This window comes from Gymnoscopelus microlampas, assembly GCF_963454915.1.
Source record: "Gymnoscopelus microlampas genome assembly, chromosome: 16".
NCBI lineage: Eukaryota > Metazoa > Chordata > Actinopteri > Myctophiformes > Myctophidae > Gymnoscopelus > Gymnoscopelus microlampas.
The window spans coordinates 26,319,416-26,338,023 of NC_139953.1; the positions used below are offsets into that span (position 1 = coordinate 26,319,416).

The window sequence follows — 18,608 nt, forward strand, 5'->3', positions numbered from 1 at the left end:
CTGACATATTTGTTACCTAAACTAAAGCAGTAGGTACTGTATTTGATCTCTACCGGGAAACCAAAGACCCCAACCAACCCATACCACCACAGTTGCCAGAGTGTTCACTTAACAGTACATTTTGCTACGGAAATGAATTTAGATGTTGGATTTTGCATAACAATTATTCATTATACTATTTTGTTATGGTTGCTTACTGTATATCTAACCTTTATATTTCACTATCACTTATAGTACTTATATAATACACTATGATATTTGGTAGCTGTCTCCACTAGGCCTGATAGCTATTGTTTTGGTACAGCCCATCTTGTGGTTCAGCTAAAGTATAACTATGGTCTTATCCCTGTGCTCCTTCGCAGAACTACCGTACCACCTACCTGAGTGTTTTACTTCTCCCCATGATAAAGCATAAACATCACCACCTAGAATATTGTCTCGACTCCCATTGCCTTATCAATTACTGATTGATCCAGAATTCCACAACAATTTGTACAATGTTTCAAATGTTTACATGGGTTTAAAGCTGATCTGGTGTGACATTACCTTTTCTACCATACAGTCATTAATATAGAACTCTGGGGAAATCTTTGAAACTGGGTTGAAAGTAAGGAAAAGTAGGCATGTACTGCTTATATGCAAAGCCACTTAACTCAAGAGTGACATTGTCCTAAATCATTTGCGGGTCTCATGTATACATCATTTTACCAAAATTTTACATGATTCATTTGAAATGCCTGTTTTGGGCCCTCCGATTTCGACTGCAACTTTGGTCATTTTACTTAAGTCAACCTTTTGTATTGTGCCATATTATTAACACGGCAGGCTGCTTCAATAAATATTTTTGATTTATTTACCTAAGTGTAAATCAGAACTTTGTTGAACAGGAAGATACTTAAGCAATTTAGCATAGAAATAAAAAATAAAAAATAACAAATAAAAAAAAATGAAACCAGTCTAACCCCTTTCTGAATAATATACATCATATGCATGTTCACCGTTTTATCTTTGACCACCACTTGTTAAGGGATGCTTTTAAATGTTTTTATTTTGCGATGTCCCACTTTGAGAAAACATGATTGGTATTGGAGGCAATTACACTGTTAAGAATAGTGGGGGAGGGTGCATCTGACAACTTCTGAGACAAGTCACTCATTTTGGATCGAGCTGGTACCTCGAAAATACAAAACTGCATGATCGCGAAAAAACAATTCGCTTCATTTAAAGCCTTCAACCAAAACATCAGGCTAAAAAGGTGAACGTGACAATGTATCATTTAACCCACATTTGACGTAATGGCATCCACATACATAACACCAAAAGAGCCATTGTGGATTTCCTAGGAATCAAATCTCCAATGAAAGCAATGTGAAACAGGGAGAGCACTTTACTGAGGCGAATAAAACACGCCACAATACACCACACAATGTTTTTAAAGAGTTACTTTCCTTAATAGTGAAAACAAACTAACAACATAAAAAGATGACTATTCATTACACAAATAATGCATACACGTTACATTAAGGCACCTGAAAGTAAAGGGTTTGTGATGGGTTTACAAATGGCTCAACTAGTCAGAGTTAAAAAATAAAAAGAATCTTAAGGCCATAATGTCGTGAGCTTTGCAATAGTTCCTGTCAAAAATCCTGTTCCATTTGCCATTAATTCAACACTCAAAACAAAATCACTGACAACTTTCATGGACAGCCATAACATTTGCGTCAAGTTAACAGTGAATGAACAGTTAAATATTGATGGTGATGAAACTGGAAGAGTACTGTTTTAGTATCATACCGACACTGACCAAATAATAACAACACTCTTTTCTAAATCACTCACAGGTCAAGCACAGCAGACAGTTTTCAAATGCACATTATGTCTAACCAATGCATACAAGTAAGTGCAATAATATTAAAGAAACAATGGCCTTATTTGTGTCCGAAATCTTGGTAGACAATTCTGCTTACGTCTTGCTAGCATGGACATTGTTAAATCATTTTTAATAGTTTGTGCAAGCTGGTAAAATATATATTATATATATATATATAATGTGAGGAGGGCATTAAGATAAAGGAATAACTGGTTTTGGGTCAGCATGTAATACTAAAATAATGCATTCATTCAAATCTATAGAACAAATTGAAGAGTTGCTCAACATTCACATTACATCAATGGAACTTGCCATAATAAACAGGTCCCCACAGATACAATGTGGTGAGCATTGGCCAAAAATACCCGTTTACTGTGCATAACCAAAAGTTACGAGAGCCAATAGTCACAGAGTTTGCTGAATGCATTTATCACCCAAACTGTATTCTTCTATCTATCAGGGGCAAGCCTGAAGCCTAATGTATGCTCCGTAGCACGATGGTGTCGCACGCCGAAAATAGCAGCTCTACAAGCTCACAACGTGTCACATCAAGAACACGTTGTGAGCTTGTAGGTCTACTATTTTTGACGTGCGACACCATTGTGCGGCAAAGTATGAATCTGGCTTGAGGTTCATTGACCATTTATAAACCCTTCAGAAAGTCCTTTATAGGTGGTACCTCATTGTAAAGCTTCTTGACTGTGGGAGGCTGGATATGATTCTGTTATAAAACCTGCCTATTTCGACTGGCATAAATAAAAGGAATGGCATTGTAAAAAACAAAAAAACAAACAAAAACAAAATAAAAATCATAATAACAATAATAATTATAATAACAATAATAAAAATGTGTGACTCCTTTTTAAGTTACTAAACTCAAATATACACAGCGACTCCTTTAGTATTTACAACATATGTACACATCTTTTTTTTTTCTTTTTCTTCTTTGATCAAATACCTTAAACGGCGTTGCTGTGAAACTGAACTCTCCAGGTGTACGATCGGTCTCTTTGTCGGAGACTTTCGAGAACGGGAAAAAGTCAAATTGGGCAGCGAGACTTGCAAGCCTCAAGAGTTGAGGCTCGTGGAAAAGGCACTTGCTACCAACTGAAATACTGCAAAACATCTTTAAAACGAGAGCTTTCAGCCGAGATGAACTGAGAGACGTGAGGAAGGGAGAAAAAAAAAAGTAAATGGAAGGCCACGTCTTAAGCCTAATTAATACTACACAGTACAGCAGTGCCAGCTGCCAATAATAACTTTTAGTTTCAAGCTAACGCCGCGCTGCAATGCGACCCATTGTTGGCTTGAAAATAAGTTCTTGTCGGCAAGCCACACTGTGGTGCGATGGAGTATGAATGAAGCTTTAGGCACTGGGGCGTCTCTCCCCTTTTCTCCTCTCCAGGCCATGTGTTTTTGGTAAGGCTGACGCAGGATGGCTGCAGGCGGATTGGCAGGCAATACCAGGAAGTTACAGAGCAAAAAAGGGAGGGTCACCACGGTTACGACAATCCCCTTGAACCCCTTCCACTGTCCGTTGAAAGGATATTAGCATCCTTTTCGAATCTGTGCCCCCCCTTCCCATGAACAGGAGCCCGATGACAAACAAAAATCACAATCATTGTAAACAAAAACTTCCTTTATACAGGTTCAGTTTGCTTCTCATTTAGACCAGTCATCATTGCTTGAATGGTAACGATTCCAGGAACGAAAAAAATTACTGAGGCCTTCTTTCACCTCTGCAGAAACATTTCTGCCTCATCTGTACATAATGAAAAAAATAAAAATAAAAAATATATAGACGTGAACGATAGCCCCAAAAAACAGGATGTTCACCTCGTCCTCGCACTCGGACGCAAAACAAATGTGTTCCCACAGATGACAGTGACAAAACGAAGGAACTTAAAATATGAAAAACTGAAAATGGCTTATTCAAACGCAGCCTTTTTTTCTCTCGCACTCTCTTGTAGTCAAAAACACGATGAGCAGTCACTGACTTGTGGCTCCTTGCTCGCTCTATCTTGCGAGTCCTTTTTTTTATACACAGTGATCTCTGAGGTCTGGACCGGCCAAGCTTGCGTTGACATTATTCCAGTGGTTGTATTTGGGGCTGAAGATGGGGGTCCGATGGGGGGCTTTGGGGGGTGAACTGGAACTCTGCGAGGTGCAGATCACGCCTCCTCTGTTGGACTGCCCCGCAGTCTTAGAGTACTTACAAACCGAACGCTTGCCCGCCTCCGCCCCGCCTTCCTCCAGTTCCAGCTCTCCTTCCGTCTCCACCTCTTCCTCCTCCTCCTCCTCCTCCTCCTCCTCCTCGTCCTCCTCTCCATCACACGTCCGATAGGAGGAGCCCATTAGCTTTTTGCGCTCCTGCTGCGCCTCCCTGTTGCTTTCTTTGAGCGACTGTGGCTGTGGCCGGCCGGCCACCAGCCGCAGCGGCTCCCACTGGTTGTTGACGGTGTCATCTGCCGCCGCTCGTGTCAGCCTCTCACGCTCTTTTCGCCTCTTACGTGTCCACCAAACGCACACGATGATGCAGAACAGACACAGCAAGCAGAAGACCACACACAGTACAGGTACCAGGTAGTCTGTCACCACCAACGCCACACAGGAAGACGGAAGATGGAAAAGGAAGAGAAATGGACATTGATAGAAAAAGAAAGGGAAGACGGGGGTTGAGATTATTCACTGAACCAAAACATAATTTTAACACATTGATTAAATTAAATGGTAAAGGAGTAAGCCATAAATAAAAACAGGTCCATCTCATGTAACTAACTCCAATGTAAAAACAGTATTTGACCTGTGAGGTAAAACCAAACTTTGCAGGCAGTGTGCCACATCAGTACGTTTTGCACTATTGTCTTGACGTTTCTTTAATGATCCGTTTTCCCTTAATGAATGTAATTGGTTCCAGCAGTTCACACACTGCCTTAAGTCTAATGAGCTGAATGCTTCTCATCAGGAGTTGGATGGGGCCGAAATACAATCCCTGTGGGACACCTTTTTAAATGATTACTCACCCACTGAGGGGGGCATGACCTGCGTTTCCACTTTGACCTCGATGATGGCTAGCATTATGGTGCTATTGTGGCGCTTCGACAAGGTGCCTATGATGGTGCTGGCTGCTTCCTGGATCAGACTGTGATCTGGTTGGTCCTCTGGCTGGAAGGACTAAGAACCGCCAAGGAAAGGAAAAACAGGGGAAAAAACAGGACGTAGAAAGGTAAATTTTATGTGTGTGCCGTTGAAATCTTTGTGGCTTTGCAATTTTAGTTGCAAGTTTAGTTTTTTTCAGCTACGAGGCGTGTTTTAGGGTGCGTGAATGTGTGTGTTGTAGTCATGTCTGGAGAGTCCAAGTAACCATTCTGAAGATGTAAGAGAAACGCACCACAAAGTGTGGTGATGACAGCACATTGTCTATTGAGGTGCCGTTTTCCACAAAAGTGTGATAGCCTACACCTTTATAAACTGCATGCAGCTGAAGGGTGTGAGGCATGAGATGTAAAGTTTAGGTGTTTGTCTACAATTCTAAAGGTTATAAATAGCAAAATAATGAGTGTACCAGTGAATCATTTTCATTTATTTGTTTTTAAATCAAAATTAAGCTGTCAGTTTAAGGATGTACAGTACGTTTTTAAACTTTTTAACCAAACTTAGAGCACTAGTTCATGTAATTTTTTTTGCTTGTTTAATGCACACTTTTAGGAAAGTTATTTTGGACCGTTTGGAAATGCCAAAGGGTCGAGGCAGGAAACAATGTTGAAGATCAGGTGAGTGCTGATTGGACAGTGACTTACTATGGCCACCTCTACCGCGTCCCGGTTAGAATGAGAGAGGTCACAGAGCAGCAGCAGGGCGCGGTCCTTAGCCACGGTCCGTGTGTCGGGTAGATACTTCAGCTCTGAGCAGATACTCTCCACTGTTGTTCCCTGAGAAGACACACACGCCACATACTGACTGACCCAACAGAACCACGAGCAGCTGGGCGATATGACTTCAAATCGATATCACGATTATTTCAAACATTTTGTGAAAAAATAGCAGATCCACAAGGCTATTTCCACAGGCCACCATTGTACAACAAAGTATAATACAGGGCTTATGTGGTACATCAGACTACGATTTAGTCGATTATAAAAGATCTCTTGTAATGTTTGTCAATGTATTGATAGGTAGGAAGATAAAACAAAAAATATTGATTATTTGGTTAACTTACATGAGTAACATTGAATATCGGTTTCAATATATTTTCAGTAAATTGAAATGCCTAATGAGGGGGCAAACGTGTTCCAAGTTTTGAATTATAATATATATAATATATATATATAATATATATATATATTTTTTAAAGACTTTATTTTATTTTTTTTTCTTTTGAATTATAATATTATAATAATTACAAATAATTAGTCAACATCCACCAGTACTCACTGCTGGTACTTTATCCTTGTTAAAAATGAGCGTTATGCGGGCACAGCTGTTGTCCAGGTGCCCACTGTTCGGCTGGCATTTGGTGGGCACTTGTGGAGGCGGGGGTCCCAGGACGGAGCACACGCCCCATTGGTGGCATGGTGGGGAAAAGCAGGTGAGGTAGCTGTGCTCCACACACTCCCGACCAGCCGGGCACAGCTGTCTACGCTCCTGGCCTGAACTCTGGAGCAGACAGGGACGGCGTCCACACACCACCTGACATGGTAAAGGGAACAGAGGCATTAGAGAGTTTGATATAGAGGGAAAAACGAGGGGGCCTAGTTAAGACCCCTGAGGGACTCCGGTTATTGAAGTAATAGGGTTTAAGGGGTTGTAAGTAGTCAAGAGTTGGCGCAAGTTTGTTCCAACACTATTTTATTATGACACTGTGTGTCATAATAACAAAAGGCTACCATATTTGGTTTTTCTCACCGAGACCTGTTAGTAGACTCGCCCCTGATGACCTGAGACTTCTTGTGTGTGTCATAATGTAAAAAAGAGAGTCAGAGATGCAATTTGACCCTAAACCTTGAAAGACAATCACCAACATTTTTAAATCAGTTCCATAACTCACTGGAAGCCAATGCACTGCAGACTGCAGAGATATGATAATTGGTGTAATGTGTTAATATTTCTTAGCTCTAGTTAGAACTCCAGTATCTGCTGTCTGAACCGTTTGTTTGGGGAAACCTGAGACCACCATTACAGCATGCTGGAGATAAAAGCATGGATAGATGTGGTCTTGTTTGGACATACGGTAAATCCTCAAAGATGATAATAACTTTTTGTGGCCATTATAATCCATAATTACACAAAGATTTCTGCTTGGCATTTATCGTTCAGAGACGGGAAACTGTGGGAAATCCAGTCATTGGTTCCATGCACTGACTGAATGTAGGGGACCATGATCATTGGGTGACAGAGCAAAGAGTGTCATCTGTGAGTGTCATCTTCTACAGTAGATATTGTTGCTTTCGGGTGGAAACCCTGTATCTCTATATTTCAACTTTGTATGTTTCTTCGTAAATTAATGCCATACTTTGTCATACTACAGTGTCACAAGAAAGTGGCAAAAAGAGCTGATCTACAGGCTCCCGACGCATTGTGAGCTTGTAGATCTGCAACTTCTGATTGTTTTTTGTTTAAGTCGGTCTTTAGGTTTTAAAAACACTGAACCAGTGAAAATTGTGACTAAATAATAACATTGGATCCATTGGAGCACAATCAATCAACCAGTCAATCAGTCAGGTTCTTTATCCCATTTTCTGAAAATTTACTGTTTTGGACAAACAAGGTTTCCGCATGACACCGACGATATGTAGATGGGAGTTTGATTGGGAGCAGCGTGATACCTTTGTACAGTTTACTTTGCCGTTGCCACAGTGACAGCTGTTGCATTCCTCCTCCCAGTGGCTCCCGTGGGGGAACTGCAGCCCAGTGTGGTAGCAGGGCTTCCCGATGCCTATGACTGCACAACAAGGAAAGACACACACGTTTACCACCCACCAACTCTTAACGTATGCATGTAATGAATGAATGAATGAATGAATGGCCGAACACATGCATGAATGAATCAATCGAATTAATGAGGCGGTGGTCACAGAAGACGGGATATTTACACTCTTGGCATCGGAGCCCTGTTCTTCCGAGTGGACACACGCAGTGGAAGCCGTTGATCTCGTCCACACAGGTGGCGCCGTAGGCGCATGGCGAAGACTGACACTCGTTGATGTCTAAACAGAAAAGAGGGTGTGTCACTCATTATACAGTGCCGCTATCATTATCAGATTAACACAGGTCACATGAGGAGGACTGTCATGATAAATAACAAGATCAGTGCCCTGAACTCTAAAATTAGAGCAAAAAAAAGGGGGAAAAACATAGATGACAGATTGTTAGGTCAATTCTTTGCAGTTCTACGTATGGCGTTAAGTCCACAGTGCACACGTGCCAGCACGTTAATATCTTTCACAAGCGTCTTGGCAGGGCCGTTTGTCGTTTTGAGCTCATGGCTCCTTGAGGGAAAGGTATCATTATGCCGTCCGTCAAGCGCGTGCATATAGATGTGGTCTCCTAGCCTTTGTCGCCTGGATTTCAAACGAGACGCAAACACAGTAGTGCCGTGTGTGAGAAAAAAAATAAAAGATATTCAAAGCCTGACAAAGGTGAACACTGGCCCCGGACAAAACAAAGAGTAGGAGAGGGAAGAATTTCAGGGTCAGTGGGTAATTTGTCTTCTTGTGTGTGCACTGTGTGCGAGTATGGAGGAGGAGGGACGACCTCTGACCCTTGGGGGTTAAAGGACTGGAAAGGGGGCGGGGAGGGCCGTCCTGGCCTGACATTTAGGTGTCGAGGTGTGCCACTCCCCTCTTCCTTCCGTCCTCCATTCTTCCCTCCCTCCATCCATCCCCCTGGACTTTGCCACGGTTATTCCAACGTCCAGATTGGAGAATCTTCATTTGCTGTTGTTTTGAGAGTCCCAGATGCAAATAAATTGCAATTTAACAATATCAGCTATGTTATGTCATCATCACTCACTGATGCGGCAGTCAGGTCCGGCGAATCCCGGCGCACACTCGCAGCGGAACCAGTTGATCCCGTCCACGCAGATGCCTCCGTTGTAGCTGGGAGGAAAAAAAGAAACAGGAAGGAAGGGGAAACGCAGAAAGAGAGAGAAACGATTAGATATAGGGCCGTATCCTTTCCAGCTGCAACAAAGCACGGTATGTATGTGCTGTGGGGTGGGGGGGGACGGGGGGTTTGGGTCACAAGGCTCAATTCAATTCATCAATACAGCCCCCCCACACCTTTCAGATGCTAATAGGCGTGTCCGGTCCCCTCCCCTCCCCTCATCATCCCTCCATCCCGTCCCTCCTCAAAAGGAGCTGGCTACCCCCCCCAGGTCGCAAGGGAAAGAAAGGACGAGTCCCCCCCCCCACTCCCTCCATGGGGGCAAGAGGGACTCTTGTGTCCAGGGGGATCTCATTGTCGTCCGTCTCCCTCCCTAACAACTCCCACCCTCCTGCCCCATTCACCGTCCCCCCCCCCCCCAACACACACCTCTCTTCCCAAGAGATGTCCCTTTGAGGCTTGATTTAACCACTTAAACCCCAGCATCGGTATTGTGGGGAAAGCTTTCACTGAAAATAGCAGATCGACTTGTGACGCAAATATCCCCCCCCCCTCCCCCCCAACTCTGGGCGGAAAAAAAGCTTGTCCGCACGCATTCTCATAGAAATAATTTGTATATAGAATGACCAGATGTGCCACTATGGCTGGGTTTGGCGAGAACAGTTGCGCATGAACCTGTGCGCGCAATAAAGCGCATGTGCGGACACTTTTTGGGTGGGTTCGGAGCGTGAGTGCATGCGTGTGTGCGTGCGAGAGAGAGTGATGCAATGGGGAAAAATTAATAGAAATGCTGGAGTGATTTTTATTTTGTGCGTTTATGTGAATGCTAAACATACATACCATGGGTGAGGGTTGCAGTCGTTGATATCTGTTGGAAAAATGGAGGGAAATGTAAATGATGCGTTGGCTTCACACAATATTACAACAGATATCTTATGGCACCATTACAATCCTATTGTATCCTTACAATATAATTGCTATGATCCCATTACAATATGAATTCCATTTTACCTGTACAATATCAATCCTATGATGTCATTAACTGTCAAAGCAGTCCTATTATTACAGTAGGACAGGAAAGGCGATAGTTTAAGTGAATGTTCATTTAGACTGTTGTGCTACTCTAATGTTATGAACTGGTCTGCTAACTACGTAGTCACCAGCAGCACTCATTATCCTTTAACTAGGCTGAAGCCCGTTGGGAACGGTGTCCGCTGGGAACATACGCCCCCCTCCGGTTATGCAATACCCGTTGTACCCATTGTCAGAGTGCCCATTGTACCCGGGAATTTTCACATCATTAACAAAATTCAGGCAATATTTTAAGGAACACCGTTCTCAACTGCTGAATAGCAAATCTGCTCTTGCTATGCATTCTCTATGAGTGTATCTGTTGCAAACTGCAAAATAGGACAGAGTGAGTTGAATCCAGGGGAAACATACTTTGGCTGCAGGTGGGGCCCTCCCAGCCTTCTTTGCAGATGCAGGTGAAGGTGTCTCCTCCGCCCACACACGTGCCACCGTTTGAACAAGGGCTGGAGGAGCATGTGCTATTCTTGGCTGCAGAGAGTGTGGTGAAGGAAATGAGTCAGATATTGAGAGATATTAAGGCGGGAACAAAAATACATTTTTTTATATGTTCTAATATGCTCTTCAAACAGCAAGTTGTGCATTTATTTATTTACACAACACATCCAAACTACATTAATTCACCAGAGCCAGCCTCACCTGTGTTGCAGGTGGAGCCTCCCCACCCTGGTGGGCAGGCGCAGCGGAAAGCATCACCGTGGTCATAGCAGGTACCTCCGTTACTGCACGTGGTGCTGTCACACTGGCTCTCACCTAGACATGTTACAGTACATAACACACTTACAACTATGAACACAGCTGGGTTTCTCTCTTACTAGGCCCCCCCAGTTGCTCCTGGTAGTCAGGTGCATTCACGTCCCGTTCTTGCAATGCTAGCTATCATGTAAATGCAGTATTTGTATTATTTACCTAATCTACAGTATAGAATGACATACGGTTACATACAGCAGCATGTTGACACACAGACACACACACACACACACACACACAGCTTGACAGAACTCACGGGAGTGGCAGGTCTTGCCCTTCCAGTTGTCGGCACACTCGCAGTAGAAGTCGTTGACCAGGTCCACACAGCGACCACCATTCTTACACGGGTTCCTCCTGCACTCGTTCACATCTGAGGAGGGAGGGAGGGGAAGGTTAGTGCTTTCCATTTCTTTGGTAGGCATTCCATATTCCATGAGTCAAACTCTCAAATGCCAACAATTATGTAAGCAAGTATCCTTGGGAACAAATGGGTCCTGAGCAACGTGGCCCCAAGGCTCCTGTTTCCGTAGCTTGAGGCAGCTTGATGTACAAGTACACCCCCTGGATATGATGTTAGTATGTCACAGGGATTTACCCCTAATCCAACCCTCAATGCTGAGTGCCATTAAGGGAGGCATTGGGTACCATTGGTATTACTCGGGCAGGGATTGAAACTATTTTCACTATTCGTCGTACAACAAAGTATAGAAATAGTTAAAGCTGCAGTCCATAAAATCTTTGTGTGAATAAAACATTATGTTGGAGTATGTTAACCCATTCAATCCAGGAACGCATCTGTGTCATTTCAGATTTGAGCCATTATTTAGCCATTGAGCCATTATTTAATTACCTGGGCTATTCAAAAATAGCAGATGTACAAGCTCATAGCGCGGCACCGAGTGCTGCACTATGAGCTTGTAGATCTGCTATTTCTTAAACATCTGGAACATTTGTGCATATCTTTGAATATATATATATTTTTTGAAACAACATTTTTAACTCAAATCAGAATTTTGCTGTAGAATCTACATTCATTTATCACCAACTAGCTAGCACCAGGTGAGCATTTGCTACTGTAGGGGTTCCCAAAGCTTTCCATGCCATGGAAAGGTTTGGCTAAAATAATGAATGGGAATGTATTCTCACGTTTGTGAGCATAGCGGAAAATTTCCCTTCCGTTATTTGGGGCGTGAGGGAAAAGGACAGAGGGTGGAGAGGAAGGAAATAAAAAGGAAAGGAGCTTACTGAGGTCGCAGAGTCTGCCCTCCCAGCCATCGGGACAGAAACACTGAAAGGAGTTGACTCCGTCGATGCAGGTTCCACCGTTCCTACATGGCTTACCGACACAATCGTTGATGTCTATAAAAATATTTGGTGAAGGTTAGATAAAGAGCATTGATTCCACTGTTTCTGACTGTAAAAATATTGACCTCTAGGACAGACCGGACAGTTTGCAATTGACGATTATTCTATTTTAGAACTTTGAAGATTTCTAGAAGGTATATACTACATCTGTCCTTCTATACATCTGTTCACGAAGTACCATTATATTTTACTTTATTAAACTCACACCTCCTACTTGAGTAGACGTAATTTCATAGTGGGTACTGTACTGTATGTAGAAATGAGTGGCAGAAAACCTTTTTCACACAACATACTTTAAGTTCTGAGGACCAGAAAGGAGCAGACGTGAGAGATCAGTGTATGGACTTACTCTCATGACAATAGGTGCCGCTGAACCCTGGATCGCACACACAGGTGAAGTTGCCCGCTGGTTGGCTTATGCAGCGACCTCGTGGACCACACACGTTGGAAGAGATGTGACGTACTTCGCCCGAGGCATTAGTTGCAATGGCGATGGTGCAGCTGTCAATCACTGTGTGGAGGAATTGAAACAGGAAAGGTTTCTTTTACCTGTACCATTTTGCCATCTCAAGGCGGGGCACTTGGGCTCATGCACAAGTAGCGCACAGGTTATTAAGGTCCAAATGGAGTTCTATACGGTTGCTTCTTTGGGCTAGGGCTCCGATGGACAAAATATCACAATATTCTTGCGCAAATACAGTACCTTGATATCAGTATTGGGACTACTATGTATTGTGAGGATATCGATGTTTTATTTTTTATATCAGATCTACAAGCTCACAAAGCATCGCCGACAGGCGACACGTTGTGACCTCAGCTATTTTCCGCTATTTCTGAAAGTACTGCATAAATGAAGGCTTAAGCGATTAGAAACAGGAAAAGACAACACTTATGCCATATCGCGATAAACAAACCCCCAGATGATATCTAGTCTTGCATCACAATATCAATACAATATGGATATATTGCCCAGCCCTACCTTGGCAGGGAGGGGTGCGACAATGGTCTTTGAGCTGGCCACAGTTCTTCCCTTCATAGCCTTCAGGACAGGCACAGTAGAAGTCCTGAGCCATGCTGTGGCATTTGGCCTCGTTCTCGCATGGGTTTGGATCACATGCATCTGAAGGAGACCAAGCTGGGACCTGTGAAAGGGAGGAGACAGCGATTTGGTGTTCAGTTCATGTTGAAACAGCTGTGTTTTTACTACATTGACAGAATTTTTCCAGCAAAATAATTTGCATAACTTGCTGGAATGGCATTGGGATAGACCGTTTTCACATGCCGTCCTTGGCAGCAAAAGTTCTAGCATTGCCTGATAAGCGGCCGTTCATTTGTTTATTTTCTAACTGCATAGAACTTTATACTCGCGCGAGAGGTGACTGTAAGCACGCAAGACTAACTTCAATGCACGAGAGGATAAGCGAACGGTTTTCAAAAAAAAAAATCTCTCTCTCTCGTAATCACTCATTATCACGGGGACGTATCGTTAACCGGTGGAGTTGGCAGATCTGTTTCTAGCCTAAAATCTCATGTCCAAGACTACATAAAATTATCTTGAATTGTCAACTTAGTCGCTTGTTCTTTTTGTTAAATCGCCCTAGCGATATTGCGAGAACGGAACGGACAACGGAGGGTGGAATGTTTGTGTGTGTGTTTTTTGTTCTGCGCCTCTGCCAGTAAGAAGAGGAAATATATGAACTCCAAAATAAAATCTACCATTGACTAGTCATCATGGGGAGTTTTATTCTGAAGTTCCACTCGCAGCTCCAGTAATCTAGTTGAGGCTATTAAGTTGATGCTTGTCATGCACTTTCTAATGAAAGTGAAAGTGTCCAGATTTTCCTTTTTCTCTCTCGCCTGTGGGTACATTATGTGACACTCTCTCTCCCTCTCCCTCATCCTATTATGATTTGAGCGGGCACACGGAGCCATGTCTGGCATTAAATTATGGTAATTGTTCGGGTACGTCCCAGTACTTTGATTTCTAGTGTTTTCACTGCAGGATTTTTTTTATTTATACTTCGCCATATGATGGTGTTACCCGCATAAATAGTCTTATCTACAAGCTCACAACGCATTGCAAAGTGAGCTTGTAGAGCTATTTTTGAACATTTTAGATGAATTTTGGCCCATAACGACATGCCCAGGTTGAAAGTGGTTAAAATGACAATATCTATTGACCAAAAGTGGAAATGTTGGATCATCACATTTTCTCCAACTTTCCTTATTGACAATTCCACAATATACCACCATGTCATCCAAACCAATAGCAAATACACTTTAACCAAATACAATGCGCCACCGTGAGTGACAAAGAGAAGTCAGAGGATGCCAAGCTCTGACATCTTTCACCATTTTCATATGCATTAGAGGTTGGTGCAGAAAAAGGCTGCAATTTGTGTAAACAGAAGTCTACTGTGCATAAACTGTGGGTTCCACCCGCTGCCATTTAAGGTACTAGACACGAGAGTGATGGTGGGCAACAAGATGGGTGAAGCCACTTCAGTCACTCACACACAAAGTTTATTTTACTCTAAGTGCCAGATCTATTTATTCTAGCCTGTTTAGCAGCTCGACTGGGCTCTGGTGAGGTGTAGAGAGGGTGTGTGTGTGTGTGTGTGTGTGTGTGTGTGTGTGTGTGTGTGCGCGCGCGCGCGCATGCATATGTGATGGAAACTCATGTGTCTCAACTTCTATAAATCTTGGTTCCATCAGATCAACAACACCATTACCAGAGCAGGAGACATCTTGCCTTGTAGGCTGGTCTTATGTTTGAACTTGCAGGTCTTTCAACATGCTTCACTACATAAAACCTTCAGTGGTACGATATCAAACATTAAGTGCTGAACAGACATGAGTCAGGTTAATCACAATAGCTTTGCTAAACAACAGGTCCTCTAGTGACCTTTCTTCCAGAACATCTATACGAAAATAACACTTTGGTAGAGGTTTGGGTTGAATCCATTCGGCAGAATTCACTTTGTTTGTATTCATTTATGTTCTAAAAGATTGACTTTGAGACTGTTTAACCGTGCAATTAAAGTCAATAAGGAGACTATTTTAAAATAGCAAAATTGATTTCTAATCAACAGAGAAACTATTGAAGATATCTCACCAATATTTGGAGTTACATCATGGCAAGGAAACTACACAACCCAAACCTCTACCAAAGTGCCATTTTGCTTTAAGTAGCAAAGACCTCATTTTAACCTAGAGGGAAATCTAGAAGAAATTCCTAAAAAAAAGAAAAAGAAAAAAAAAGGGAAAAAAGAAAAAGAGTAGCGCAGAGATAAACAAAAATTGTCAAAGCGTAGTGGTTTTGTCACTACGATGGAGGAATGTGCACCATGCCATAGTAGGCATCAGTGGCCTGTAGTGTACTATGCAGGCAGCCTTCCAACATCGTCTCATTCAAGGCAGCTCATATTTATAGTTGAGATGCTAAATCAGGATTGGCCGCCTACCAGCAATGTCCTCCATTCAGGGCCCCAGAGAAGTGCTGAAGTGTCAGTTTCCTGACTGCTAACCCACATTAGCGTCAAATGTCTACTTCAAAAAGGAATGAAAAAAAAAAGAAAGAATTGAAGCCAGTGCGGTCAATTCTCAATCATCTCTTGACAAGATAAAAATGTGTTTGTGTCCTCTTAACCATGAACCTTTTCAAAACCTCTATCTACAACTTAAAGATTTTTTTGCTTTTTGTGTGCTTACAGATTTCCTACAATTTACAATAACTGCAAGGAGTATCAGATAGGGACATTTCTGTCTGGGTTTCTTTAGGTCAGCAGTTTTTGCTCTGATGCTTTAAATTAGACCAGTAGTTCTCAAACCTTTAAAAAGGACTTCCATAACTCTCAGAGTTACAGGCCTGTAAGGGTCCATTTGGAACCCCCCCAAAAGGACCACAATTTGAGAACCACTGAATTAGACAACCATCCCCGTCACATGATTGGACCATGATTATCCAATTATTGGATAATTGAACGTTACACTGACCTCACACAGTTCCCCAGAGAACTCCGGCCCGCATTCACACACAAAACCGCCCAGCACGGCGTGGCAGCGGCCGCCGTTCTGGCACGGCCCGGTGTCACACTTGTTCCGCTGGATCTCGCAGCGGGTGCCTATGAAGCCGGCAGGACAGTGGCAATGGTGGCCCCTTGGCCCCTCCTGGTGGGAGAAAAACAGAGCGAGATATAGGGGTAGGGAGAGTGAGAGAGAGGGGAAAGGGAGTGAGAGAGGGAACCCAAACACCACTCAACTTCTCCTGTCAAATCAGAAAGTATGGAATCACCATATTCATATTATGCATATAATATACACATAATTATGTGATCATACCTTACATGTGCCTCCATTCTGACACTGGCCGCGGCAACTGTTGATATCTGAAATGAAAGAGGAGCGGTCAAATAAAGAATGACCATACCAAGCACGGTGACGGAGCAGCTTTAAGCCATTTCCCAATGACTCCGTATGCTGACCAGTATATGCTGTGTGACATGCAGGTCAAGTTAAGGATGGGGTTAATATTTTTAAGCCTAGGAAGGCTCAGCTAAACTCCAGAGAGAGGAGAGCCTTGCATGCATGTTAGCCCGCATGGCAGAGTGCAGAGGTCAGACTGGAAACCGTTACGAGGCCTGGTGTCAGGGAGGAGAGTGTGACGGCTAGAAGCCAGGGAACCAACAGAGAGAGAGGTTTGGGGTGGGGGGCGGGGGGGTGAAAAGTTGGAAAGTCGTAAGTGACATCGAGTAGGAGGAAATACTGACTGATGTCACAGTTTTGTCCGGCCCATCCTCGAAAACAGTCGCAGTGATATCCGCCAATCAGATTTTTGCATGAGTACGCATTCACACAGGGCTTCCCAGCGCACTCATTCGCATCTGTGAAGGCAGGAGGCAAAAAAGTACACCCAGTCCATCAAATGAGGAATAGTGGAAAGACAGAGCAGGGAATTTAAGGCTCACATCTTTTGACGACCGACCACCAAAATGCCACTGTAAAACAGACATCGTTAGCCACGTTTGTCCCGAAGCACATCATCTCATTGCCAGTAATGTTATGGACCCAACTTCCCGATTCTGTCTGTGATCTCTTATTTTGTGTTTCAATTAAGATTGCTTGCGCAACTCTAAATAGTGAGGAAACACACCTAGGACTCACAAAAAACTAGGTGTTTCACCCGGATGGGCGTGGTTTAGCAGGACGCATGCTTATCAACTTGTGAGGCGTGCCCAAGCGAGCTACCAGGTGAGAAAGTGCTTTGCTGAGCAGCCGATGGCCTCCCGCGCACTGATAGGGTGGAAATCACCAGTTCCATTTCCAGAAATCTCAGAAACATCGACATTCAACATATTGTAGCAATCTTAGCTTGACAAGACAATCCAATGTGAGCTGACGAGAATTGTGTCGTCAGTGTCACAAATCAAATGGCTGATCCTCAGTTTCTGTGTGGGATATGCAGTGTACCCAGAAACGACCCTGCATGATGTTCATCACTTGTCACTGTGCTCATTCAAGTGATCCACACACGCGCGCACACACACACACACACACACACACACACACACACACACACACACACACACACACACACACACACACACACACACACACACACACACACACACACACACACACACACACACACACACACACACACACACACACACACACACACTCTCTCTCTCTCTCTGTCTCAATGTTTGCACTTTGATATTTGTTGAAATGTTTTAATTTTTTATTGTAAGCCATGACTAATTAAGAGTTTACTTTCAAACACTTTTATTTATTCTAATAATGTTGCCAATTATGCAGCCACTACATCCACTGTGTTATCGGTCAATCCGTTCAAGAAACAACAGGTGACACACGGCCCCTTTCATGTCTCCAAAATACATCCCCATCCTCTATCCTCACAACACCCCGCCCCAAAAAAGCAAGAGGAAAAGAAAGCACTGCCAATCATCAAATATTCAACAGGGGGGCGTCCCCAGGGAGCCATGCTCCCCTCACACACCTGTCTTCTCTCCGAAACCTGAAACTCCCGCGAGCGCACTCACAAACGTGTGCACGTACGCACGCACAGTGCACACCCACGGCGCTCTGCAGGTAAGCTAGGTCAGCAATTGGTGGCTGAAAGCGGAGAGCTGTACTGGTAAGATGACACTGAATTCTTGGGTTCCCTTTTCCTCCACCGAGCCCCCACCCACGCACCCCAACTTTGTTTACTGGTCGTAATCCATTTCCTGGCAGCACGCCTCCCGCTGCGTCCTCCCTACCGGGACGGGAGAGATACGTAAACAGTGAAAACAGACACCGCCGTTGCCACCGACCAAAACAGTCCGATATAGCATATTGGTAACGCTCGTCACCCATAGGAAAGGCTCATTGAGAAAAGCGGAATGCAGAGCGCTGTGGGCTGCTGCCA

The 18,608-nt window shown here is 43.5% G+C and overlaps 1 protein-coding gene across 2 annotated transcripts in view; it reads right to left on the bottom strand.

The window, feature by feature from the left end:
* Positions 1-932: 932 nt before the first annotated feature.
* The window catches only part of jag2b (jagged canonical Notch ligand 2b), a 54,639-nt gene continuing 36,963 nt past the window's right edge, over positions 933-18,608 (bottom strand). Inside the window, exons 10-26 of one of the 2 annotated variants that reach the window (XM_084081914.1) lie at positions 16,948-17,061; positions 16,520-16,566; positions 16,175-16,348; positions 13,158-13,320; positions 12,528-12,689; positions 12,059-12,172; positions 11,070-11,183; positions 10,703-10,816; positions 10,418-10,534; positions 9,815-9,842; positions 8,882-8,967; positions 7,963-8,076; positions 7,696-7,811; positions 6,305-6,559; positions 5,671-5,802; positions 4,894-5,044; positions 933-4,458 (exon numbers count right to left, since the gene is read on the bottom strand). In XM_084081914.1, the coding sequence (XP_083938040.1) occupies positions 3,908-4,458; positions 4,894-5,044; positions 5,671-5,802; positions 6,305-6,559; positions 7,696-7,811; positions 7,963-8,076; positions 8,882-8,967; positions 9,815-9,842; positions 10,418-10,534; positions 10,703-10,816; positions 11,070-11,183; positions 12,059-12,172; positions 12,528-12,689; positions 13,158-13,320; positions 16,175-16,348; positions 16,520-16,566; positions 16,948-17,061 (2,552 nt within the window). In that variant the 3' untranslated portion in view covers positions 933-3,907. The remainder of the gene's footprint in view (positions 4,459-4,893; positions 5,045-5,670; positions 5,803-6,304; positions 6,560-7,695; positions 7,812-7,962; positions 8,077-8,881; positions 8,968-9,814; positions 9,843-10,417; positions 10,535-10,702; positions 10,817-11,069; positions 11,184-12,058; positions 12,173-12,527; positions 12,690-13,157; positions 13,321-16,174; positions 16,349-16,519; positions 16,567-16,947; positions 17,062-18,608) is intronic. The other variant, XM_084081915.1, reaches the window with a different exon arrangement.